Raw genomic sequence first — 26,319 nt, 5'->3', positions numbered from 1 at the left:
CCAAATACCATTGAATCACAAACTTTAAATGCTGAATTATATGATTTGTGAATTATATCTGAATAAAGATATTAGAAAAAAAGGCAGTCTGAGAGCAAGAGGAGTATTAGGTAAGGAGACATGGATCCTGACGGATTTATGGTGCCAATTAACTTCTTGTCATGGCATAAGTGTCTGACATTCTTGGTCTCAGGATAGAGTTTCATCAGGTGCTCTTACACACTGCGGTTCTGTGCTAGTAAGGTGGGCACTTTGGGTGAGTTAGGCTGGTTCTCAGCTGACACATAACATTTTCCTCCACTGTTGAAAATGATGAAAGTTTTGTCTACAGTCAAGGTGGGGCCGTGGACTTCCTGGAACCCAAGGGCTCCATGATCGTAATGAGTTTTGGAGCAGAGTGGATGGGTTATGCTAGCTAAGTTTTTGTTTGTGGTTGCTACTTGCTAGGGGGGGTAACTGGGGTGATTCATTTAACTTTGGGTCTCAGCTTCTTATTTGAAAAGTACAGTTGTTTCCTCTTCTTTCTCACTCCATTCATCTCCACTTTTCCCAAAGAGACCATCAACTTGTTGTTGTTGTTGTTTTTTGCTTTGTGCAGAGTGAACTGAAAGTCTTTTAAATTCAGTTTTTAGCTTTAATAACTTCAAAGTGTAAATGTGATAAAGTTACAAAAATAACATTTGAAATGTTGATTCTCTCAACTTCTTATATACTTAGGTAGTGTTGATGGTTTTGAAAAGCACATTTTCATTTTATTTATTTATTTATTTTTTAGGCAAGGCAACCCTTGGTTGACCTCACAGATTGCAAGAAACTAGTCAGTTTATAATCCCTTATTTTTTTATTTTTATTTTCTACGTCTACAGCACCTGGTTTTCCTAGGTGGTCTCCCATCCAAGTACTAACTAGGCCTGACCCTGCTTAGCTTCCGAGATCCTGGCGAAAAGCACATTTTTAATTTTTAAGTTTTTTCTCAGGTCCTCCGAGTATGTCAGATTTTGAAACATTTGGGAGTTTAAGTACTCTGCTAATGAGTCTTTGTTTGTCTATATATTTATAATATATTATACATTATTACTACTTATTTTTCCGTATGACATTTTAAACATATTTTTTGAATAAATTAATTAATCTTTTTCAGAGACCAACAAATTGGGTCTGAGAAAAGAAGAGGAAAATGACATGTCTAAGCCTTAGTAGTGGATTTATTTTGAGGTTGAGTCACATAAACAGTACCCAGAAAAAAAAGTGGGAGTATAGTGTGAAATGCTTTCATTGCTTCCAGAATCATCTCTTTTGCTAATGACAAACTGACTAAGTGGTTAAATTTCTTGAAAGAGGCTTCAATAAAGTCAATCCGCATTTTGAAGTCTTCTAGCAAGACATTTCTTTTTTGGCCTAAAGTCTAGGGACTTCTTTTTTGAATAGCTGCATTTTGTGGAATTCATGTTATTGCCAGCAAATTGGATACTCTTCAGTTGCTTTGAAAAATGTACCAGACGATCCTGCTTTCTCGCTACTAGTGGAGTTTTAATGGTGGTGTATGGGTTCCTGAGACTCTTGTGTATTTCCACAGGGGGAACAATTTCTCTGTCACATTCCAGTTTAAAATTTAAATTGAGATTCGTTGCTGAGTTTTGCTAAAGGAATTTTTAATATGCATTTGAGCTGGTGAAGTGAAAAGAAATTTCTAGTTTCTTTGAAGATTTATCAGGCAGTTTTGTTGATGTTTCGTGCTTCATTTCTTTCACCCATCACAGAAGTAAAATTCCAGGCTAGGCAGCAGCCAAGGCCCTCGGATCTGCATGAGCATGTCAAAAGCATTTTAAGAAGAGCAAAATATTTAGAAGAAGAATTTGTAAAATCAGCCTTAAGGGATTTAACACATTTTTCTTCTAATTCAGTCCCGTGTTTGTCCCTCTAATGGGGAAAGGTCATTACTGGGTAAGATTTACTAAGCCTGAAAAGGCTTTCAAAACTAAGTGTTCTTCCAAAATTAAAATCTAAAGAAAACACTTGTTTGGAAATCTGAAAGAATCTATTTCGAGCATAAATCATACTCATTCATTTAATACATATATAAGTTTGTGTTGTCTGCTTGCACATTTTTATTTTGGAGAAATTTAATTGGCTTGTTAATGGAGAGTTGAATGAATTTGAGACTTGAAATTCTGTGTATCTAGAAAGGCAAAATGATTGATCAGAACACCATGACTTAGATTTTTAGCTGTACTGCTAATGCTTTGCCAGCATATTTTTACCTCTCTGATACAGAGACCTGGGCCAAGGTTAATACTTTTAACTGTGGTGTGGAGGGCGGTTCTATACTAGCAAGTGTTCCAAATTTGTTACATTTTAATCTCATAATTGAAAAGCTGCAGGCTAATTCCTGTTCCTTTACTGAATTCCTGTCTGGTAAAAAATAAGGGGTGTGTGTGTGTACGTGTGTGTGTGTGTGTGTGTGTGTGTGTGTGTGTGTGTGTGAGAACAAAGGACAATGTGAACTAAAAGGCTTATTGAAATATGAACTCTTTTTCCTTCTTTAACTGTATCAGGAAAATGAATATAGAAGTAAATTTCGGAGTACTTTTGAAATGTTTGGATATTAATTTATATCTTATAAGCCAATACTTTATATCTATCAATTGCTTAGGCTCATATTCAGACTTTGATTTGACCCAAAGGTCAAAGACTATTGTAGAAACATTATCTTGTTACTTTTTATAAATGTCTCTATATGGTGGGAATCTATTTTTAAAATTTTATTTCATTCTATGCATGATAAATTTGAAAGATCTTATTTATCATTTGATAAGGTGACAGACAGTCATTTCTTTGTCCACTCTGTACCTGGAGAGGAACCTATATAGTATTAGATAATTTAATATGTTTTTGAAAATAAGAAGGCTAAATGGCTAGAAGAGATTAAAAAAACCCAAAATGTAGTATTATTTATCCCTTAGAATTTTTCTCATTTTTATGGTCAAACGTTCTTAAGTCGTATGAATGTTATGAAATTAAGAGAACTTAATATTTATGAGCTATATATATATATATATATATATATATATATATTTATTCATAGCATTAAAGTATAAAAGATGGCAACATTTACAAAAATAAATCCTTGTAAAGTAATGGGACAAATGATTAGATTTTTCAAGTGCTCTGAACACTAATATTTATTAAGAAATTTATATTGGTGGGGCCGGTATAGCAGTCTCTACAGGTCGACATGTCTTGTTGCCTTACAGTCTGTGTATGATCTCAGCTCTGTCCCTCTTGGGTGTGATGGTCAAGGCTGGGATGGTCAGAGTGTGTAAGCAAGTCCTCTTGGTTAATAAATGGCTTATATGTGGCATCGATCAGATGACAGAAAGCCTGAAACCGAGGCTGATGCTGCTTACACGATCCTTTCTGGAGGGAAGTCCTCCCCTCAGCACAATTAACACGAAGAAGTTTCTTAGAGAGCAGCTTTGCCCCCTTCGTGTCTCAGAGTCAATCTCCAGTTAGTTACCTTTCAGGATCGGTAGAAGTGCACTCTTTTCTGAAGCTGCTGCTGTATTTATTCCAGGAGTGACCTTTTAATTACAAAGTCTTCTTCCAGAAGAGAGTAAGGGCCAAAGATACATCAGACGCAGTGAAGTTAGGGGGTGGACTTTAATTATGCCGTTAGAGATGAGTGAAGAGGTCCGTGTGGAAGGCGGCCCTTCAGATTGATGCACAGAGGGCAGAGCACATTTGGGCTTCTCTCCTATTGTTTTCCTGTTATCATGTGGGAGGCAGCCTGGCAGTATGGACATTAGCGGAACAAGCAATGTATTTATACACAGCACCACGGCTCCCTGCACTGTTCCAAACGCTCCTTAGGCAGCTTTTAGAACTACTTAGAGATTGTTAACATGCTGCTTTGTAGGATGTAAGCCAGCAATAACTCTTGCTGGCTGTACCAGATAATCGGGGAACAGTCGAAGAGGATATGATTAGAAGTAAGAGAAAGGGTAAAATGGATGTTTATTTGCCTTGTTTACATGTATACTATGATAATAATTGTAACAGTAATAAGAACAACAAAGAAGTGAACACCAGCTCTTTGCCAAGTATTTTTTGCTTATATTCAGTAATCCTCACAGTGCCCTTTCAAGCTGGTGCTGTTTATCCACGTTTTATAGATTAGAGCTCGAGAGGAGGCTAAGAGATGTGATGTCCCACCCAAGGCCATAGGATACCAGATCAGGATGTGGCCTCTTTGGTTCTAAGGCTCTTTGAGCTCTTTGTTATACCACCAGGCTTCCTTATAGCCAACTAAATAACTGCCCATCTTCAGGAAGGTCAGGGTGCTTTAGATTTTTTTTTTTTTTTTTTTTAAGGCAAGGCAACCCTTGGTTGACCTCACAGATTACAGGACCTTGGTAGCTTACAATACCTTATTTATTTATTTTTAAAAAATTTTTTATGGTTACAGCATCTGGTCTTCCTAGGTGGTCCCGCATCCAAGTACTAACCAGGCCTGACCCTGCTTAGCTTCCGAGATCAGACAGGATCGGGCTCGTTCAGGTTAGCATGGCCACAGACTGCTTTCGTTTTAAAGGGCAATTTTCATCTGTCATGCCTTGAAAAATGAATTTGTAGTCCAAACCAAATTTGATCATTTAAAGAAAAAATGGCATTTCTCTGCTTGTAAAATGTGTAGATTGTTGTTGTAGAACAGGACCGTTAAAACCTTGTCATGTCAGTCTTACTACAGGAGAACAGGTTATGGAATTGTCTCTAAACCTTAAACAATATGTACACTAAACCTTATACTAGTTTTTGTTCTGGAAGGTGTAGGACTCATCTAAAAAGGAGAGAAATCATGTTTCTTAGTTTTTGATGGGTAGCTTCGAGTTTTGTTTTGAACATGCTAACATTTTTATCATGCTAAAGTTTTACTTAAATAAAATGCAACTCTGTATTGCATATAATAGTTCGAAAGTAAGGTCCTGATTCCATCCCACAAATGTGGATTTTACAGGTGACAATATATCAACACTTAGGATGAAGAGCCAGCTCCCTTGGGAAGGGTTCCTGATCCTCCCTCTGCTCCAGGCCTTAGCAGGCTCCATGAATGCTGAACTCGTCTGCCATCCCATTCTTCCTTAGCTGTGGACCATTGTGCCTCATGAACTCTGCTGACAGGGCTATTTCAGACTCTCCAGGATGGGGATGATCTTGTTTAGAGCCCTTTCTCAAGGTATAATATCTCATACGTCTCCCTTCTCTCTCTTTTTCCCTCTCACAGATGAACACAATGACGTGCAGAAGAAGACTTTTACCAAATGGATAAATGCTCGATTTTCAAAGGTAATGGAGACTTTCAAAATTTTATGATGACTCAAATGCCTTCTGATTGATGGAATTTGTGTGGAAGTGCAGTGAATTTTCCCCACGAAAAATGGCTTAACAAAAATATGCAGATACATTTATTTTTCCTTTATTCTTTTCTAAAATAGGTTGAAATGGACATTCTGTTGTAAATTTATGGCGTAGAACACATTCATAGTGTAAACAGCTCTTTATTTTTACCTGGCATTCTCCGGATATCAGACCATCAATTTGGCTGCTTTCGACTCAGTGAATTCTGGGAACGTTTAGGAAATGAATATATTATTGGGACATTTTTTTTGTTCACTTAGCTGAAAAGATAATGATTTCATTTTGTCTGTTTAAAATCAAATTGTTATCATTCAGATGGCTGTTCTACCCTGTGCAGGAATGTTTAGGGATTTTTCATCCTCCTGGATGTGGCTAACATGTTTATCTGCCCTGTGGTCTTTTTCTTGTAAACCTCCTCACTTCTTTTCCCAAGGATCTATTCTTTCCCAGAATTTTTAACTACTTGGATCATAATCAATGTTTTGATTGATATTTTTTTTTAGAGGCAGAGCAAGCTGAAGAGTGGAATTGGTAGTGCTATTTTCAGACTTGTTCTAATACAATTTTCCATTGATTATTGAACCAGTAACCTTATTGGTTCCCTCATGGGGTTGCTAGGTCATCCATAGTATTGGAATTTTGTCCTCTAAGTCTTCTTAGGTTAATGGATTATAGGATGACATTATAGCAAAATGAAAAATAAACGTTTCTCAGAGAAACACCATAATGGTGTTTTAAAAGTATGAAAGCTATTTTAATTACGAATTATTTTTCAAAACTTTCTATGTGAGAATGTTGCAAAGGTCAGGAAAGTAAACACTGGTAAATCTTTGAAGCAAAATGAGAATGTTTTCGGATTACTTTGAGTGGTCGTGCAATATAAAAATTGCTCCACATCTCAATATTTACAGTTGTTTATTTGATTGCAATGTATTTTTAGGTTTTGCAAGTTTTTGTAGAGGGATATTTTATTTCACCTCTGAGAATGTAAGGAATGTGAAAACTGTCTGACTTGACAGAAAAGTCAAGAATATAGAAGTGCTTGCACAATTGGTGGTTTTCTGTGTAGGATTATTCCAAAGTAGACATAGGCGTTTTTTGGTAAATTTGTTTTGTTCTAGAGGCACAGGTAAATGACATCTGGGTGCTTTGGTTTTCCAGTAGTACCAGAATAGTGTATTTCAGGAACTTGATATTTAACACAGAAGCTAAAAGCTTGTTTTATTTAGAGAAACAGGTGTCAAAAGTAGAGCTGACCCTGACAACATTTCCTTTCAGATTACTGTTAGTAAGAAATCAGTCAAGAAGGACCTTTGGATGAGTCTAGAACAAATTTATCAAAGAAATTATGAATAGTTATATATAAGGAGATGGAGGGCTCATGGCAATGACACTGGCCTTCATCCATATTGTTTTCATTTTTCTGGCTGTCTTAAGTCCATATGTCAGACTGCTTCCATACGGTGATCAGGAAAGGGAGACACCGTTCTAGACTAAGAGGCTTTCTTAGACTCCTTCCATGCCTTAACTCCTGCTGAGCTGGTACAGGGTTGTATTTGGGCTTGGTGTCACTTGATAGTCCAGAGGCTAGCACAAGAAAAACAAATCCTGTTGAAGGGGTTGAATTTTATGTCATTTATATTTTATCCGTGTCCTTTAGTATATCATGGTGGATTTTAAAATAGAATTATTGATTGAGTCTGCTGCTTCCCTGCAGTGTAGTTCCCTCTACAGAGAAATAAGGGCCCTGTGCTGAGAAATCCAGACTGATGACATCTTTTGCCATTTAGGAGTTTGTTTTACATTCTTTTCCTGGACATTTCTTTTGTGACCCCCTCCCCAGCCAAAGTCTCAAACACCAAGTCTCATTGATTTCAGTACCACATATAGTCAACATTGTCCATTTCTCTCCATCTTTTCTGATATCTCCTTTGCCAACTTAAATAATTGTATCTGAGAATATTTGTCTCTCCTCTCCGAGACAGTAGTATGTCCCATGGGTGCAGGGATTGTCTATTTTGTTTACTGGCACAACTTCTGGCATTTAGTCAGCACTCAGTGAGTATTTACAGGCTTAGTAAATAAATGAGTGACGATAACAGAAACATACATTTAAATGCCTAATATTGTATATCCATAAACCAGTTAGAGGTGGTTGTATTGGAAAGCGATAGGAGTATGGAACTGAGAAAAATGGCATAAACTGTGCTGTTTCATGGGTATGAATACATCAAGGCTTTTGCTGCATTTATTCACAAAAACGAACAAATACAGCTCTGCGAAGTTTCCATATTTACCTGATTTCTTGAAGTTGTGCTGGAAAGATTGTTAAATCACCACTTAGATTTAATACGTATGGTTCTCTTTTTTCCTGTTTAGGATTCTTTAAATAGGATTCAGCTATAAATACTCAGTGAAGAAAAATGAGATTTGAAACTTAAAATCAGCTTAATTCATTCTTTGAAAAGGGATTTGGTAAAGAGCTTGAGAGTACTGAAAAATATGAATCTAAAACCATATTTTGATTTTTAACTATATATAGAGATAAGACATCATTCACTATAAATGTATATTCTTTTTGATGTAAGTCCTTGTTAATAGCTCACAGAATACACAATGCTATGGAGTTTGGGGATCCTGAGAAGTCACACAGTGTAGAAAAACTTATGATTGTTGGGTTTTGAAAAGTTATGAGGAGCTCTGAAGAAAGCGATTATCTAAAGGAGCAAAGAGTTAGGAAATTAAACACTTCTTCCTGGATATGCTGCTCATTTATTTATGACCTCTGGCAAATTATTAGCCCATTTCTTTAGGTCACTTAGTTTTTATTCCTTTAGCTATGAAACACACTTGATCATAATTTCTTGCCTCATATTGCTAAGAAATATTGAAGTGTTATTGTGAAACACTATGGGAGATTGTGATTACTTAGGAACGCTAAATTAAAACCCTATCAGGTACTTACAACCGTGGTGTCCCTGGTCTGTGCCATACATATATTTTAAAACAGAAATGGAAAAAGAAAAAAAAAAACATTGGCTCATGAAGCCCACTTTATTTCATTGTCTGGTGTTCTGTTCCCTGTGATTTGAAGAGCCTTTGGTTTGTTCGTGGGCTGGGCTCCTGAGAGGCAGTGAAGGCCTCATTGCTTCACTGTTGGGAAGTGTGTTCTGACTTTAAGCCTGCATTTTCTTTGGCTGACTTTCTTAGCTGCTCATCTGGCAGAATTGAGAAGTACAAATTGCACAAGATTTTTTATCAGTTCAGTGAGGCGATTCTCAAAGAAGCTTTAACACTTAAAGGGAAGGTAGAGAATCTGCAAATTTAAAAACGCTAAACTTTAGTTTGGGCAGATTTCTGCTTTTCCCCTCTCTGAGACTAAAGGTGAGCCAAGATTTCATTTAGTTACTTTTCCAGATTTGAAATTTAAGTTGATGAAACATAAATGGGGAACTCTGTGGAGCATTTTTTTTTATAGATTTCAAGGTGAAGAGCTATTTAGATGTGTTGTTCCTTTTGGAGACAGTGGGGCATTGCTTTTAGTATCCTAGCATTTTTTTTTTCCTGTTTTCATGTTAGAAGTTGATGGTCACAAAAATAGATGTGGGTAAAGATGTGCAGGGAGATTTGTAGAAGAGGGTGCAACAAAGGCATCCCACAGGTGTTTAAGCCTATTTTAGGATTGTGAGAGACCGTCCAGGCTTCTTGTGTGATGATAAATAGCATCTCTAGTAGAGATTTGAGCTTGAGAGTTACTCACTGGGTCTACCATTGATTTATTTTCATGAATATATGTATGGCAACTCAACTAATTGTTTTAGGAGTCATAACCATTCAAGTGGTTCCTTAAGAAATTTCAATTTATGTCTATTCACCAGTATCTCTAAAAAGCAAACCATAAAATGCATTCCGTATTCCTAAACAGCTTCCAGGTAGGATTTGGCTGTATTATGTAAGTTTTTGTTGTTGTTGTTGTTTTCATTTAATTGGATTTTTTTTTAGGTTGGTTTGTTTTGGTTCTAAACATTACACTTGCAAAACTGCTTATTGTGGTTAAAGTTAAAAAAATTAACATTCTGTGATTCATACATAGTGAGTACTTAATAAATGTTTTTGACTGAGACGAATTATTAAACAAATTTGATAGTATAGGTTGAGTCAGTGTAATTGACGATCAGTTTTGGGATTGATCTGCTGAGAGGAAATGACTTTTCACCCTTCACCTAGAAAGGAAGGGATGAGCAGAGCCACCTCCTCTGCTCTTCCATTCAGCTTGTGTGACCCCACCATCTCCACCTTCAGGGATGGGTTCTGATTGGTGCAGGGCTGTGTAGGCCTAAGGCAGTGTGGACCTCTGGGCTATAGAGAGAGGATTGTTGAAGCTTGGTGCTTGGTGGTTGTGGGGGAGGGACAGTCTTTCTGTTTAACAGAGCCAGGAGACAGTGAACCCATTTTCAGCTGTACCTGGCCTAGGAAGCTTTGAGCTCCAATTGCTACAGGGAGCCTGCTAACCATGAGGGGAGCCAGACTCGAGGTGGAGGGGGGACGTTGACATTGTTATTGTTTTTCCTGTTGGAGAAATAAAAAAAAAATTATGGCAACAAAAAGATCTCTTTCAGTATAAAATACAGAGAAAACATAATTTATTATTGAATGTACAGATTAGGTTAGTTGCATGCGGGCAGTTGGTAAACGACTAGAAAATTTGGAAGAATTTCACATAAATATACAGTAAAGTAGAGGAAAGAACGATGTGCATTTATCTCCTGGAGAGACAAGTGGACGCAGCTCGTGCGGGTCTCCTGTCTACTCCTGAGGGACTCCTGGGTCAGGTTTGAGTATTGGAGACCATTTATCTAATCCTTGACCCCAAATTTGGGCCCATTATGTTTTTAAGGAAACACCCTAAGGGGAAGGAAGGGGCAGGGCAGCTGCCTCTCTTTTATTAAACAAAGAAAATATCATTTTATTTACCTTCACATTATCATTATCAGTGCCATAACTAATGCCTTGCCCTGGTGCCAAAGAAACCTACCTTTTGAGAAACTGCATCCTTTAAGCATTTCTACTACATTGCCAGTTGTGCATATATGAAACGAGCTGTGTTGTCTACTGTGTCTGCCTACAGACCTTGCCTGATGCATATGTGGAGTTTGGTTTATTTAGCCTACAGACCTTGCCTGGTTATCTGTTCATGGAGTATACAACTGGCCCTGCCTCTAGCTACCTGGGGTGTCAGCCCCACATGTGGTTCCCAGTTTTATCAATACTATCTCAGTGTCTTTGCTTACCAAAATCAAGGTAAAAAATTCCGTGTCTTGTTGTGTGACTTGTGATGCTCTGAAAGATATTAGTTGGTTTAGCTTGTGTTTTACAGTTATTGTGATTTTTAAGATAAATGCACATTCGTTGGTTCCTATGTGAACACTGCATAAATCATTGTTCTGTAGGTAATGTGGTGCTAGTGTGATCACCTGAGCCATCTTTCTCTCTTGTGTCTCTCTCTCCTTCCTTTTCTTTTCTCCCTCCCTCCTTCCACACAAGCTTCTAAATGGAATCTTATTCAGTTCTTAAGATCTTGTGGTGACTACCATGACTTCTTAAAGAGGGCGGCTGAGAGCCATGCACACACTAACTTTTTCAGTGATGGTAACACATCTGGCTGTCAGGTGTTTAATGACCTGTTCGGGCATTTCACTGCAGTCATTCTTGCAGTCAAAAGCCATGCTACCTTCATTCTTTTGCTGTGGGGTTGAACCACAAAGTAGACGTTTAAGGTCATACAGTTTATTTTATTGGTTAAGCTACAGGTTTTAAAATTGTGATGAACCTAATTTTATCAGTTTGCTTAATTTTGACTAGATTATTACCTATTATTTATTTTACATGATAATGCACATTACAAAAAATAGGTACTGGAAGTCAAGAAAATTTGCAATGACTTTTAATTTTACTACCAAGTATAACATTTTTTTGTTGTGAAATAATTAAAAATATATATTTACATGTATACATATTATAAATAACCAAAATGAGATTGTACATGGTGCTCACTGATGCATTATTGATTTTTAAGAAAATAATGACAAGGGCCAAGAAGGGTACTACATTTGTATCAGTGTTGAGATTTGGGATTCATAAATTAAAGATTCTGATTCTAAAAATATTAAAAGAAATATTAAATTGAATTACTCATTTCTTTTTGAATTTTAAAAATAACCAACCCCTTGCAAAAAACAATCATCCAGAAAAAGAGAGCTAGACTGTAAAACTTTAGCTGTATTTCAACTGAGTAGGGGCATCAGATTTATCTCAGATTAATCTGAGAATATAAATATATTGTGGTATTTATACTATAAATGTATGTGTATGTGTACATATGTGTCATATATACCCATATATATGACACCCACACATACTCACCCACACACATAATAAACACTGGGGATAGTAACTGATTTACATAGACTGCCTCGAATCCTGTTTTGAAAGTAGATGGGGCATAAATATATAACAGACTAGCCAAACAGTGTCAAAAGGCTCACATTTATTATTTGTTTGTAAGTTGCCATCATCAGATATGTTAACTGTGAAAGCATTTAAAAACTTATCTTTTCACGCTTTATTAAACACAGTTATAATTTGATTACTTATAATGGAATTAGATAAATCATAAGACAGATTTGTTACTGCATTTATTACTTGGTACAAACTTGGCAGAACCAAGCTAGTGCTTAAGTCCCTCTTGATGTGCTCGCCATGCTTTGTTGGTACTGGTTCTGTTTAGTTTCTGAACGCCTCGAAGGCATTTATCAGCCTGACGGGTTCAGTGTCATTGTAGCACGCCAAGGAGAGGCACTGATCAGTTTTCCAACTGGAGAATCTAAGCCCCAATTCCACCTCTGGTTAGTTGTTGGTACAAAGAATTAGCCTTTCGCCCTTCTAAGAACTCTAAACTGTACTTTTTCAATTTTACTCTCTTATTCAGTCTTTTACAATTTTTTTTTTTTCATTACTACCACTACTGTTGGTAAAAAACTTGACCTATGATGGACATAATTATGTTTTGGGAGTAGTGAATGGGGAGAATAAAACAGTATCATATTAGAGAGGATGGAGGCCATATCACGCAGGATCTTTTGCTTCGAGTTTGGATTGTCTTTCCCTGTAATGCGAGTCTATTAGATTGAAACAGGACATGACATGATGTGACCTGCACTGTAGAATTGCTCTTATGCAGAAGCAACGAGATCAGTTAGCCTAGTACTAGAAGCATGGACTGGAGTGGGAACAGCCATGATGGGGAGAATGTATTTGGGAGGTAGTAATTAGAGTGGGGAGAGAGCAAAAGGGAAATAAAATGGCAGGACTCCTTTATTTTTTGGTTTGAGCAAGTATAATGACTCTGCTGGTGTTTTACATTGAGTCACGTTCTCTAGCCCGTGGATGATGTTTTATGTGTATGTGCGTGCGTGTGCTCCTGTCTTTTCCACTGAGTTTATCAATTTATCAGAGGATTCACTGTTGACTCATCTTATACTTCACCTGTATGGGGTTATGTCCTATGCAGAGATTGCTCCTCGGTCGCCCTATGATTTGGGATGCCTGTAGACAAAATTTGTTTATCTGGCACAATGTTTTAAGAGATGACATACCAGGAGATTACATATATAAATTCAGATTTCCAGCTTTTTTCAAACAAACCAGAAGTCCTCATGGCAATGGGCTGGAATTCCCACATGGCCACAGTTAGCTGGAGCTGAGCATAGCTGTTGCTTTTGTCTTTAGCTCTGGCTGATTCTGCAGGTGTGACGGGGCTCGTCAGGTTTCCTTCGTTCCGTTGTACCATCACGTGTACGTGTCACATTTATTTGCAGCCCCTGCCCTCCCACAGACCCCGGCTTCTCCCCATGCATTGTGATGACAGTTTGCTTCTGTCCTCTGACAAGTTTAAATGTAGGAGCTTCAGTGTCCCAGCTGCAGGTGTTACCATGCTGGTCCCTCTTGTCAAAATGGTGGCGTTAGAACCGGCATTACAAGAGTGCAAAGAAGTACAAGGGAAAGGGGGTAAGAAGAGGTGGCAATCAAAGCTGGTCACCTGCGAGATCTGTCACCTGCACTCATGTAGTGTTACCTTTTTAATTTTTTAAGGTTAAATGGAACCCAAGGCTTATCTACCCTCCAAGTTCAAAATTGTTCATTTGTATTACTTTGTGTTTATTGGAAAACTATGGAAATTCTCTCTTCTAAATGGGGAGGGAGGCCTGAATTTGGCATTTCCGCAGGGCCAAGCACAGAGGAGGTATTCTTTCACTGAATAGTTGTCTGACTGAATTCTCAAACTGTATTCTTCCTGTCAGAGAAGTCTCTGCACATATATCTTTGCAGAGAATTAAATATCTAAATAAGAGGTTAACTAGATGAATCAGATTTTGTTTTTATTAAATGATGACTTCTGATATTTCCAAACTTTCTCAGATTGGATCTTATGTTTAGAGCCTGTTATACGAAAGTACCTTGTATGCTTTAAAGCTGTGTGCTTTGTGGAAAAAAATAGCCTTCATTTTGAGTTCATTTAAATGTGTGACATCTCAGATGCTGTCTTTGAAAGTCATTAATACAACCCCTCTATTCTCTCCCACTCCGCCGCTGATTAAATACCTCCTTCTCTATGTGTTACAGTCCTGTGTCCTTGTAATTTAAGTAGCAGTTTAGCATAGACTTTGAGAACATGGATTTGTCACCAGATTTTGTGTTATCAGATCCTGGTGCCTCTCACTTGTCATGTCACTTTTATGTCTGAGTTTCCTTACCTTGAAATACTATTATAAGGAAACAAATAACCATGTAAATAATACATCTAAATCTCCATAAATCTCTCAGAACATGTCCAAGTGATTACTATTACTATGTTGTGGAACGTTTCACGTTTCCACTGTCTGTTTTTGTATGGCCCATGAGCAAAGGGTGGTGTTTACGTTTTTAGGTGGTTGCCACAAATCAAAAGAAGAAAACTATTTTGTGACACATGGACATTATATGAAATTCAGACTTCGGAGTTCACAAATAAAGTTTTATTGGAACACAGCCATTATTTTAGTTGGCTTATTCGTTGATGTAATGTCTGTGGCAACTTTCACATCACAACAGGGTCGAGTAGTTTCAATAGAGACCACTTGACCAGCGCACACCTAAGTTAGGTACTCTCTGGACCTTTACAAAAGAAATTTTCTTACCTCTGCTGTGGGGCACAGAGCCTTGAATCACCACACCTACAGGTGCTGCTCTCCCAGGTTTTGTGGAACTTGCTCTTTGGCATAGACTGGTTCTTTCCATCTGTATCTGGGACATTCCTAAATTGTGTTTGCCAGGGATTAGTAGTATTTGGTGTAGTGGTTGGCTCTGTGTGTGGGGTCACTGTGCTTTCCGTATAAGTTTTAAACCACAGTTTTGGATTCATACGAGCGCAGGTGCTTTCCTTCATGCTGTGAGGGAGGAGAGTCACAGGCTGTGTTTTTTCCTCTTCAGCCATCCCAAAGGTGAGTGTAGGCCTTCTGAGGGTGCCAGATGAGGGTGCACACCTATAGCACCATCACCATGCCTGGGGTGGAAGAGTGTTGGGAGAAGGGGGACACAGCACAAAACATGTTTCTCATTGAATGTCATCCATATTTATATGAAATTTTGAAACAATCAAGAAAGAGTTGTTGTTGCTATAAGGTTTTTGTTTTTAAAGAAAATAAAGGCATCGTTTACCCTTGTATGAGTGAGTGATCGACTTCTAGAAAGACATGGCTGTGTCTCAGTCATCTTTGTTTCAATAGAATGTTCCAGAGGGAAGCTTCCTCAAAATTTGTTGCTGAGTAAACAAGTCAGTGAACTAGGTAAGAGAGAGATGAAAAGAGTGTCTCATCTGGAAAATTAATGCTACCTCTTAATTAAAGCCTGCTACTTTGCCACTGAGCAGCAGCAGAGCTTAAGGAAGCATCCAGTGAGTTTGAATTATGCCCTGTCCCATGGTGCTTATCTAAAGCACAGGTGTGCTCTTGTGTTATCATGTTTATTGTCTTTGAATGGGATGTATCCCCACGGCTTGTCATATTAGTGAATTCAAGACTTGGGAGATCTGTCTCTGTGAATTGACACTAACATGTACTCAGGTTCAGAGCCTGCTTTTACATTCCTTCCTGGAATGAAGCAGTGCTTATTTATTTTATCTATCTTTTCAGATATTGTTGAAATTTTATGGCACCTTTATGACTGTAGAAATATTAAACTTATGCTTGTGATATGACTGATAATATCAACTATTTGTTGAACATCTGCCACCTTAGTGTTTAATAGATGAGCAAATAGACACAGAAAGGTCAAACGATTTGCCCAAAATTTTATGGTAGAACAGAGGCTTCTTGTCTACAGTGAGGTCATTGATGGATGTTCACAATTATTTGCAATATGGACTAATATTTACATGTACGTTATTTTGTATTATGCTGTCTTATGTTATTCCATTCATTTTTGGAAGTGGATAATGGCTTTGAGAAGGAGTAAATGCTGCCCAGATGTTATTTAGCTGCCCTTGTCATCAATATTTCCTAAGATCTTTTCGTGCTTAGATAGCCCTACTTGTCTCTCCCATGAACTTTACTTACATTCTTGTTTTTTTGCTCTAAGACCAGGGTTGTTCAACTCTCCCTGAAAGGGAATCTGGTTATTTGGAGGCCGTTTTGCCGAAGGTAGTTTGGTTGGTTCAGAGAGTAGGAAAGTCAGAGGCAGCAGAGGTGCACCAGTAAATTAGTGGACAAACTGGGGTTAAAACTGAACTTCCTGTTTTTCTGTGTGCTCATTGCCCTGTTGCATACATCCATCAGATCACACACGCAGACAGGACGGGATCTGGCTGGAATGGGGTGGACCTTCTGGCTTTAGACACTAGAGTATGTTTGTCAGCGGAAGCTGATGCTATTTACTTGTCAGGGATGATAGTTTAAGAATTCTGTAAGCTCTGTCATTCAAAATACTGGACTGATACTGGACTGAGACACAGAGCCCAAAGTGTTTTAATCATTGAGAAATTAATAGTTAGAAATAGAGACCTAGCACCCGAGAGCTGAAATTGATAACAAAGTGACCTGCTCCCATAATAGAAATCAGAAAGACATCATCACGTACTATGAATGTCCAGTGCAGTGACACTTTTTATTGGCTTCTATACCCAGGTGCTGTATACTCACTTGTATTTTTAATGCATCTTTTTATCATTCCTTCTTAAGAATATATACCATCATCAAGGCATATTGACATTAACCATAGTTTTATTTGCTCCCTTTCTAATAAATAATGCAGTTTAAATCATTCAGCTTTAAACATGTTTTATGAGCTTTCAAAGTTCTCTGTATTTGTGCTTGTTCTTCCCATAAAGGCAAGCTTGAATAGTCTGCTGATCATCTATAATTTTTAATTAGAAAAAATGAAACCCTTCATTTATTTCAGGCATATATGGAACTTCTGCTACTGAATTAACTGGTATTTTACTGTTTCTAATATAGAGTGGAAAACCACCCATCAGTGATATGTTCACAGACCTCAAAGATGGAAGGAAATTATTGGATCTTCTAGAAGGCCTAACGGGAACATCGCTGGTGAGAGGATGTTTGAGAACCAGGCTAATGGCTTGTCTTTCTCTGGTCATTATTGACACTTGAAGACCCTAATGGGGGTACTTACAATGTAAAGGCTGAAATGGGAATATTAAAAAAAAAAGCATTTTAATGAATTCTTTGATAAAGCAATATTTAGGCTTTCTTGAGAGCTCTATTTTTATCAAAGATAAAATTACCTTTAATGTTTATTGCTCCTAATCTAGTAGAGAATTACAAAGAATGGATCTGTAAAGAGAGCATAATGCGTTGAATATTAGAGAGTGCAGAGAAAACACAGTTAAATGTTATTTAACAAATATTCAAACAGGGTTGTTAAAAACAATGGCATTTATTTTTATTCATTTTTTCAGTATTATCTTTTGTATTTTGTTTCTTCATCAAATTCCACTCTATTTCTTTACATGCAAGGTACTGTACAGAAATAACTGCTAATGAAGAGAATGCATTTTATGGGTGCAGGCCTTAACACTAGAGGTAGAATTACTATAAAAGATATAGAGAGATGCACTCCCAAAGACGAATTCTTATTTTGCCAAAGTGTGGGTTGTTACACTCTCCCTTTTGCATTCCAGATGGTGGGTAGACTCAGCTGGAGAGGCTGATGCCTCTCTCATGTAAGATTCCCTGGCCAGTGAGGCAGAAAGAAGCTACCCAGATCACCTTTCCTCAGGTGGCAATTCCTGCCTTCCCAGTGGGCCCTTGTAATGCTAGCCGGAACCTGGGATATTATTCTGTGCACACTATAGCAATATGGAGATGATGTGACTTCTCAGTTTTTCTGCATCTACAACAATTAAATAAAAAAAGCTTGTTCCCCATAGTTGTTTGTATATTAGAATCACCAGGGAAATCCTCTAAAATTTCCAAACCTGGACTATACCCCAGACTCCCTAAGTTGGAGTCTTTGGGAGTGGAGTCAGACAGAAGCATTGGTATTTTTAGAAACCCCCTAGGAGACTGCAACAAGCAGATAAGCTAGGGAAATACTACTTTAAGATGCTGTTGGCGAGGGAGTTTGCTTTCTGTCAACACTGGCCCTCACGTGGTCTGAGAAACGAGCCAGAGGCTCTGGGCACCAAGAAACTCTGCGCTACCTGCTGAGTTGCCATTCTGTACAGTCTCTGGGTCAGTGTTTGTCAGGACATGGAGGGACCATCTCATTTGATTTTGTGTTTTGTTTTGCAGCCGAAGGAACGTGGTTCCACAAGGGTACATGCTTTAAATAATGTCAACAGAGTGCTACAAGTTTTACATCAGAACAATGTAAGTTTGTCACGTGACTTGTGGGGCTCTTTGGTGCCATCAGGATTATTTATTGTGAATCCAACCACCTGTTCTGTGCATTGGCCTCAACTAATTTTCAGAAGCTTTTTTTTTTTTTTAGTGAGAATTATTGAACCTTTTCTATGAGTGAAGGAATAGTGCTTTTTCTGATTATTTTCTCGATCCAGTTTACACATAATACATTATTGAGATTTAGGTGTACCTGATTGTCTACAATGAAATTTCTCTTTTCACTATGTCCAAACGTGCCAAAACCAAAACCTGGGCTTCTATGGAGACGTCTTGAAAGCCATGCTTTCATTTTTGTAGGTGGACCTGGTGAACATAGGAGGAACGGACATTGTCGATGGGAACCACAAGCTGACTCTCGGGCTGCTGTGGAGCATCATTTTGCACTGGCAGGTGGGACATTTCAGTCACTTCTTCCTAGAAATCGAAAATGTACCATTTGTCTGTTAGTTTCTTAGGACTGCTGTCACAAAGTACTGCAGACTGGCTGGCTTCAACACGAGAAATTTATTTTCTATAGTTCTGGAGAAATCTGAGATCAAGGTGTCAGCAGGGTTGGTTTCTTCTGAGGCCTCTCTCCTTGGCTTGCAGACGGCCTTCTCGTCTGTGTTCTCACCTGGTCTTCCCTCTGTGTGTGTCCATGTCCTAATCGTCGCTTCTTGTGCCAAGATAGCAGTCATATTGGATTAGCTCCCCATATGACCTCAGTTTACCTTAATGACCTCTTTAAAGACCCTATCTTCAAATACATTCGTGTTGCCAGGTACTGAGGGTTAGGACTTCAGCATACGAATTTTGGGAGGAATACAATTCAACTCATAACAATTTGGAATGGAAGAGACAAAAAGTATCTTTTTAAAATATTAATTTAAAAATTGTCATAATTTCACACATTAAAAAGTTGCAAAAATAGCTCAAAGATTTCCCAGATATCTTTCATTTAGATTCCTCAAATATTAACAGTTGTCTGTATTTCACTGTTCTCTTTTTCTCTTTGTCTAAATACATCAGTCTGTATTTTCTAAAAACGAAGCATTTTCCTAAAAACACGGAATTCTGTTACATGACTATAATATAACATTAATAGCGTAATAAGATGTATAATATACTATTAATTAACATGTCTTTTTAGTTTTCTTTAATCTGGAATAGATTCTTTTCTTTATGCTTCAAATTTGAAAAGTCAGTTTTGAAGAATACTGGACAGTTATTTTGGATACTGTCCCTCCATGTGCGTTTGACTGTCCCTCCATAATTAGATTCATGTTACTTATTTTTGGCAGGAATGCCACTAAAGCGATATTGAATTTTTCTTCATGTATCACATCAGGAAACACATGCTGTCCGTTAGTATTTTTCTGGCAGTGGTAACTCATCATTTGGGTAATGTGGTAGCTGCAGGTGTCACCATTGTAAGTGACTGCCCTTGGTTATATATCCCTTGTGGGATGTACTTTGACCCTGTGTAAATGTTCAGCTACTTATCAAATTTTTGTCCATTAGTTTTAAGATCTGTTGATAATTCTTACCTGATCAGTTACTATGATGATGCTTGGCAAGTGGTGATTTTCTAATTTCATTGTTTCTTTTACATTTTATTAATTGGCTTTCCACTTGCAAGGAAGAGCTTTCCCTTGTCTCTTTTTTATCTGTTTTTATCTCACTCTCTATTCATTCATTCATTCATTCATTCATTCATTCACCAGTGTACACTCAGGGATTTTGCCTTATTTAATAAGTTATAAATTTTTACCATCATTATTTACTTTGCTGCTCAAATCTAAGTGCTCAGTGCTCAAATGCTCATGCGATCCCCCTTAAATCAGCTCTTGTTTCCTTTTGATGTGTCCACATCATTCTTTGAGCACTTACTTAGAACACATGTATTACTTTAGACTAATAATGTAAAATATTAGTTCTTGATTATAATTGTTACCGCCATCAGGAAAGCTACTTAATTCTCTGGTTTTTGTACAGTCAAAAGTTCTTTCTTGCATCCTCATTTTTGTAGAAAATAAAAAGTATGTTTTCTTTCTATTAAAAGATCTTTGTAAATGTATAGTATTAAAATATTACTTTTTTAGTGTCTATGAAAGTAATGTTCGTCGTAACCAAACCTAATATGAATATTGCTTAAAATTTACCTTAATTACCTCTTTACAGACCCTACCTTCAAATATATGTACTGTAATGTATAAAGGTGAAGTACAAATCACCTCTGAAATTCTAGTACCCCAAAATAATCACTGTTAAAATGTATTTCTCTTTCTAATGTTTAAAGGAAATTTTGAAATCAAAAGAATTCCAACGGCCTTATCCATAATGGTTAATTAATGTAATATTCCTCTTCAAGGACTTGTAAGCAGGCATGGTTTCTCTTAAACAGGTCAAAGACGTCATGAAGGATATCATGTCAGACCTGCAGCAGACAAACAGCGAAAAGATCCTGCTGAGCTGGGTGCGCCAGTCCACCAGGCCGTACAGCCAGGTCAACGTCCTCAACTTCACCACGAGCTGGACGGACGGTCTCGCCTTTAATGCCTTGCTCCACCGACATAAGTGAGACCTGACTCTGCTTAGATGTGCATCTCCAAATTCGTGTCTCCTCTCTGTTCCTCTTTACTGCTCCTCCCTAAGGCCCCTTCCCTACTACCCTCACCCTCCTCCCTGCACACGCTCTACCAAAACATTAAGAGAAATCATAGAACAAAACTACCCATTAAGTTTTTTTTTTTCTGTAGGACTTAAATGGCACAGTGCAATGTCCATGCTTCCTTCTACATATTTATAAGTTAAAAAATGTGAAATAATTCACATAGTTCAATCCCACTCATTTAGCATTAACCAGTAAGACATACAAAGAATTGTATTAGTTTTCATTCTCATACCAGAAGGAAAAAATCTATAAATTTAATGCAATCTCAATTAAATATAGGAACTTGTAAATGGATTCTAATTATGTGAAAGAACAAAAGTCCAAGAAGAGCCAGTATACCCATGAAGAAGAAACGGGGTGAAGTGCTTCTCAAACAGAAACTCAAACTAATTATGAAGCTGTTATTAAGACTATGTAGTACTATAAATAAACACACTAATATAGTAATAGGTTGAACCATCTGAAATTGCCAAGATTTGATCCTATTTGACATATAAGAATGGCAGTTTCATATCCTTCAACTTAACAGAATAGAGAGATCAGAAATAGCTTCATCCTGATGTACAACTGAACTGATATTGCAGATTGATAGATGGTATGGCACAATTGAATTGAACCCTTACCTCACCATACCCAAAAATAAATTTCAGGTGCATCTAGGGTTTAAATGTGAAAGACAAAATTTGTTATATGTTTTATTACTGTTTTAAAATATTTATTGTCTCAAGTTTTGTTTCCTGTGTGTTCTTTGCTGGTATATAAAAACACAATTGACTTTTCTATAGCTTATATCTGGAAACTTCTTAAATTTTTTACTAATTTTAAATATGTTTCTGTAGATTAAAAAAAATTTTTTTTAGTAGACTATCCATGCATTATAATAGCTTTTCCTCTTCTCTTCTTATTTCTTTTCCGTTCATTTATGCCTGTCCTCCAAAGCCATATTGATTTATATTGGCGATAGCAGAAAGTTTTATTCTTGATAATGAAGGGTGTGGTTTTAATGTTTTACCAAAAGAGTGACATTTGCTATAGCTTTTTTGATATACTTTTTATCTGATAAGAGAACCGCATACCCAGTGTTTTACTTCTCTTTTATCAGTTTAGGAAAGTCACCCTCTGTTCCTAGTTGGTTAAGAGATGTTGTCAGAAAACTTGAATTTTACCAAAAACTTTTTTCCATTGATTACTTAATTGATTTAATGTAGAGTGCCTTCTCTATGCTAGGTACAGGGTGTAGATCAGAGAACAAAGCAGACAAAAATCCCTATGTGCTTGAAGTTTACATTCAAATCGAGGGAGGCAGACAATAAAAAGTAATAAAATAAAGAAAATGTAAGTCTATAGCATAAAGAAATGATAAGCATGCTGAGGAAAAATATATCAGGCAAGAGGGGAGGAGGTGTCTGGTATATGGGAGGCCAGCGGGTGCTGTGGAGTGAGCAGGGGGAGTAATAGGAGGTGAAGTCAAAGAGGGAACTGGGTTGGGAGTCGGGGAGGCAAATCCCAGGAGGTAGATGGGTCTATGATGCAAGAACAGATAGAGTGCAGGAAAAAAAAGATCAACTTTTGGATGTTAAAGCAATAATAATGTCCAATTTGTGGGATTAGAAAATGAAGATAGTAATGAAATATTAGATAATAGTAATATGGAGGGGGTGTGCAGGAGGGAAATTCTCTTAGGATCTTTGTTTTAGGAGCATCCTGTGAGCAGACTAAAGCTGAATTTTTTCTACTGCTAATCTTGGTCTTTTAATCGTAGAATTTGTCTATTAACATTGATTGTGATAATTTGAAACTTTAGGTCCATTTTTACCAATGATTTTGAACTTTTCATTTCTCTTATTTTTTCTGTATCTTTTTCCTTTTTTATATTGTTAGGTTCCTCTTCCTTTTTTTCTTTTCTTTTACTATTGAGGAAATATTATATACTAATTCTAGTCTTTCAGTGGTTACTCCACACATTTTTAACCAATGTAAGAACCTTAGAATGTTTTATCTGTTGTTTTAATATCTGTAAATTACTTTAAGATAATATATTTGACAAGCCTTTGAGATATAAAATTAAAATTTTAATTTAAACTCACAAAAAAATTTAAAACTGCAGTGTATTAGATTGTAATAATGACCATTTTGTTTCCACATATTTCATTTTTATTGCACTTTATTTGCATGGTGACTTTTTTATTTCAGGCCTGATCTCTTCACCTGGGATAGAGTTGTTAAAATGTCCCCAATTGAGAGACTTGAACATGCCTTCAGCAAGGCTCAGACTTATTTGGGAATTGAAAAGCTGTTAGATCCTGAAGGTACTATTCATTGTTTAATTTCAACCTTGATTTTGCTTTACGATTTTGAATACTTGAAAAGCAAAGGGTTTTTTTGTTTGTTTATTTTGTTTTGTTTTTGTTTTTATTTTTTTTTTAGTGGAAGGAATTATGAGAATTGAGTAGTGTTTTTTCCTTTTGAAGCATGGTGTAATCATTTTACTGCAGACAAGTTATTAGTACTTTTGTATTTAACAATTTGTAGTATCCTTTAGAAGGAAATTTAATTACATCATTGGAGAATAGTTATTTGATACCAGCATAAAATTTAAAGTTTTAGAAAAATATATTTATTAGATGGACAATTCAGTATTTTGTTTATTTCATTAAAATGCATTTTTATATAAGCTTTTTGCATATATTGTGAAAATTTTAGTTACAAATGTTGCAGAGTTGAATTCTAAACTTATTTTCATAATATGAATAAAATCTGTGTCATTGTCTTAAATGGTAGCTTATCTTTGAGCATTTGGGGGAAGCTTTTAGTGAAGAATTTTAAGACATGGGATACTGAACAAAAATTAGTAACTGTCTCTGCCTTTGTCTCATGCATTATTACATGAAATAGAAACTTACTGAGCTGTGGTATTGCAAAGATTATATAATTGTATTGATTATGGGTACTAAGGATAGTTATTTTATATCTACTATCGAGCAGTTCACATATTTTGGACATCTAATTTAAGCTGTTCCTTATTTTTGTCCACTTTTAGATGTTGCTGTTCAGCTTCCTGACAAGAAATCCATAATTATGTATTTAACATCTTTGTTTGAGGTGCTACCTCAGCAAGTCACTATAGATGCCATCCGTGAAGTAGAGACTCTCCCAAGAAAATACAAGAAAGAATGTGAAGAAGGAGAAATTAATATACAGGTACAGGTAAATTTTTATTGAAATGTTTGACTTGCCATATTTGTTTTCTCTTAGGTACTAGATAAAACACTTTTAGAGAATTTTTTTTCTTTTTGCTTGGGAACTTCTCGATTTGCTTAAGACTCGGAGGTTCAGTTTATCAGTACACTGTCATATGTCACATGCAAGTAATGGAAAACTATAACTCAACCGATTTCATTAAGAAGGAAAATTAAGCTGTATGACAACGCCTAAGAACCGGTGTTTTTCCATCCTTTGGTCACCGTCTTTTATCACTGTCATCATGTGCTGAAGATGATTTTCTCATGTCAGCCTAGGTTTGTTCTAAGTACTAATTTTTTTTTAAATTAAATTTTGCCTCCAATAAAAACATTTTGCCATTATATTTTCACAAAGGCTATTAAAATATAAGCTTTTCCCTTTCATTTAGGAGGAATAATTGACAGTATGCTATTTGGTAAGTTTTTCACTTAAAGGTTTACAGTGGCTTTATTCATTAGGATATAAATGAGTTTATTTTTTTCAGGAGATATAAATAAAGTCATGAATTTTTCTTCCTGAATTATGTTGTCTTAAATCAATCCATATTTTACCTTAGTCTGTTTTAGTCTAACCAGTTCTCTTAATTCATAGAAAGAGAGAATCTTAATAGTTGATGAGACCTTAAAAAGTCATTTGGTCTAACATTTTAGTAGCTAAGAGATACAAAGGAATTTCAGAATGATATGAAGTATATTTTAGAGAGGCAGAAAGCATAGGCTTTGAAGCTTAAATTTTATCCCCATTTCTACTTGTTTTGGGTTAGTTACTTATTCTCTCAACCAGTTTCATCTGTAAAATATGGATAAAATCACTCACTTCATAAAAATGAAATCAAAGTGTCTACAATAATATTAAGAGGCACTCAGTAAGTAGCATCTATTATTATTATAATTTTTCCTCTTGAATTTGTTTTGGTGCTATCATTCATTCTCACTCAACAAGTTCCTTTTTAAAAATGTCGGTTAATTCTCATATAATTATAATGCTCTTGAATTAGCATAGCATCTCTCTTTTCTTTCTCCAAGCTTCAGAGAACTTATTATTTCGGATTTTTTTGAGGATTGGGAAGTAGGTACCAATCCTTTTAACTTCTTATTTCAAAAATAACACGATTTATAGAACAAGAAAAAAAAATTACTGAGGAAGAGGGCAAGAGATGGGGCCAGATTGTGAACCAAGGGCTCCTTTTAGTAATTTGGAAAATCAAATGATGCTGAGGAAAAGCTGTAATTTTTTATAATTGATTGAAAAAATGCCGAGAAGCATTTGTCTCTAGTAGTGTAGTCTTTATCCTGATTAAGGATGCATCCTTTTAAGTGGCTCAGATAATCTTCTGAGGTTGCTTTTTGGTTTAGGATCATTTCTTTATTGGATTGGATCTCTTTTGTTAGAAAGGTGGGGTATTTTACTTATTATAGTTAAGACCATTCTCTCTTAAAAAGGAAGATTTCATTTGCCTTTTATGATGGAAGTGTAGGTAAAATTAGCACTTCTGTTTAGGGCTTAGGGTAACATGATAAGAATTGCGGAATCTTTTTGCTATTTGATTAAGAATGAGTGTATTAACATTAACCTCGTCATTTGCATGCTTTCATAGTGTCTTAGAGATCGAATTAAGTTAATTGAGGATATAAATGTGGTCAAGTTTTAATCACCTACTCTCTGACAGAGCTTGCCATCTGCTACTTTGCAATGAATGTTAATAACCAGCCTTCTTCTCTTGCTCTTTCTACAAATAGGCGCTTTAGAGCATTCGCTGGTCAGCATGTAATTCCTGCTTTTCTCTTTAAATTAATCTCTCAGTTGAAAGTTTCTTCTTCTGTTTTAATTAATACCTTCTGAACATTTGCATTTAGATAATGCCTTCCATCTCCTACCTCATAGCTCTACGTGCTTATCACAGCGACCTCATTAGAGCATGGAGGTTTGCTGTTATTTTGACTCTGTAGTTTCAAAATTTTAGGTCCGGAACTTAACTCATTTTCCCTTCTCTATCTCCTTTGATCTATCTCCCAATCATCCAGTATTTCACCTGTGTGCTCACCGATT

At 36.5% G+C, this 26,319-nt stretch overlaps 1 protein-coding gene and 1 pseudogene across 9 annotated transcripts in view; one reads left to right on the top strand and one right to left on the bottom strand.

The window, feature by feature from the left end:
- The window catches only part of UTRN (utrophin), a 446,059-nt gene that overhangs the window by 85,389 nt on the left and 334,351 nt on the right, over positions 1-26,319 (top strand). For 7 of the 9 annotated variants that reach the window (XM_039846975.1, XM_039846976.1, XM_039846979.1 and 4 more), the window contains 7 exons: positions 5,282-5,343; positions 16,965-17,057; positions 18,264-18,341; positions 18,672-18,764; positions 20,758-20,930; positions 23,221-23,336; positions 24,068-24,234. In XM_039846975.1, the coding sequence (XP_039702909.1) occupies positions 5,282-5,343; positions 16,965-17,057; positions 18,264-18,341; positions 18,672-18,764; positions 20,758-20,930; positions 23,221-23,336; positions 24,068-24,234 (782 nt within the window). The remainder of the gene's footprint in view (positions 1-5,281; positions 5,344-16,964; positions 17,058-18,263; positions 18,342-18,671; positions 18,765-20,757; positions 20,931-23,220; positions 23,337-24,067; positions 24,235-26,319) is intronic. The other 2 variants (XM_039846978.1, XM_039846977.1) reach the window with 1 other exon arrangement.
- LOC120589446 (uncharacterized) lies at positions 4,457-4,575 on the bottom strand (annotated as a pseudogene).

Source organism: Pteropus medius, unplaced genomic scaffold (genome assembly GCF_902729225.1).
Source record: "Pteropus medius unplaced genomic scaffold, Ma_sr-lr_union100, whole genome shotgun sequence".
NCBI lineage: Eukaryota > Metazoa > Chordata > Mammalia > Chiroptera > Pteropodidae > Pteropus > Pteropus medius.
The sequence above is the reverse complement of the archived record's forward strand: the minus strand, read 5'-3'. Positions and strand labels throughout refer to the sequence as shown.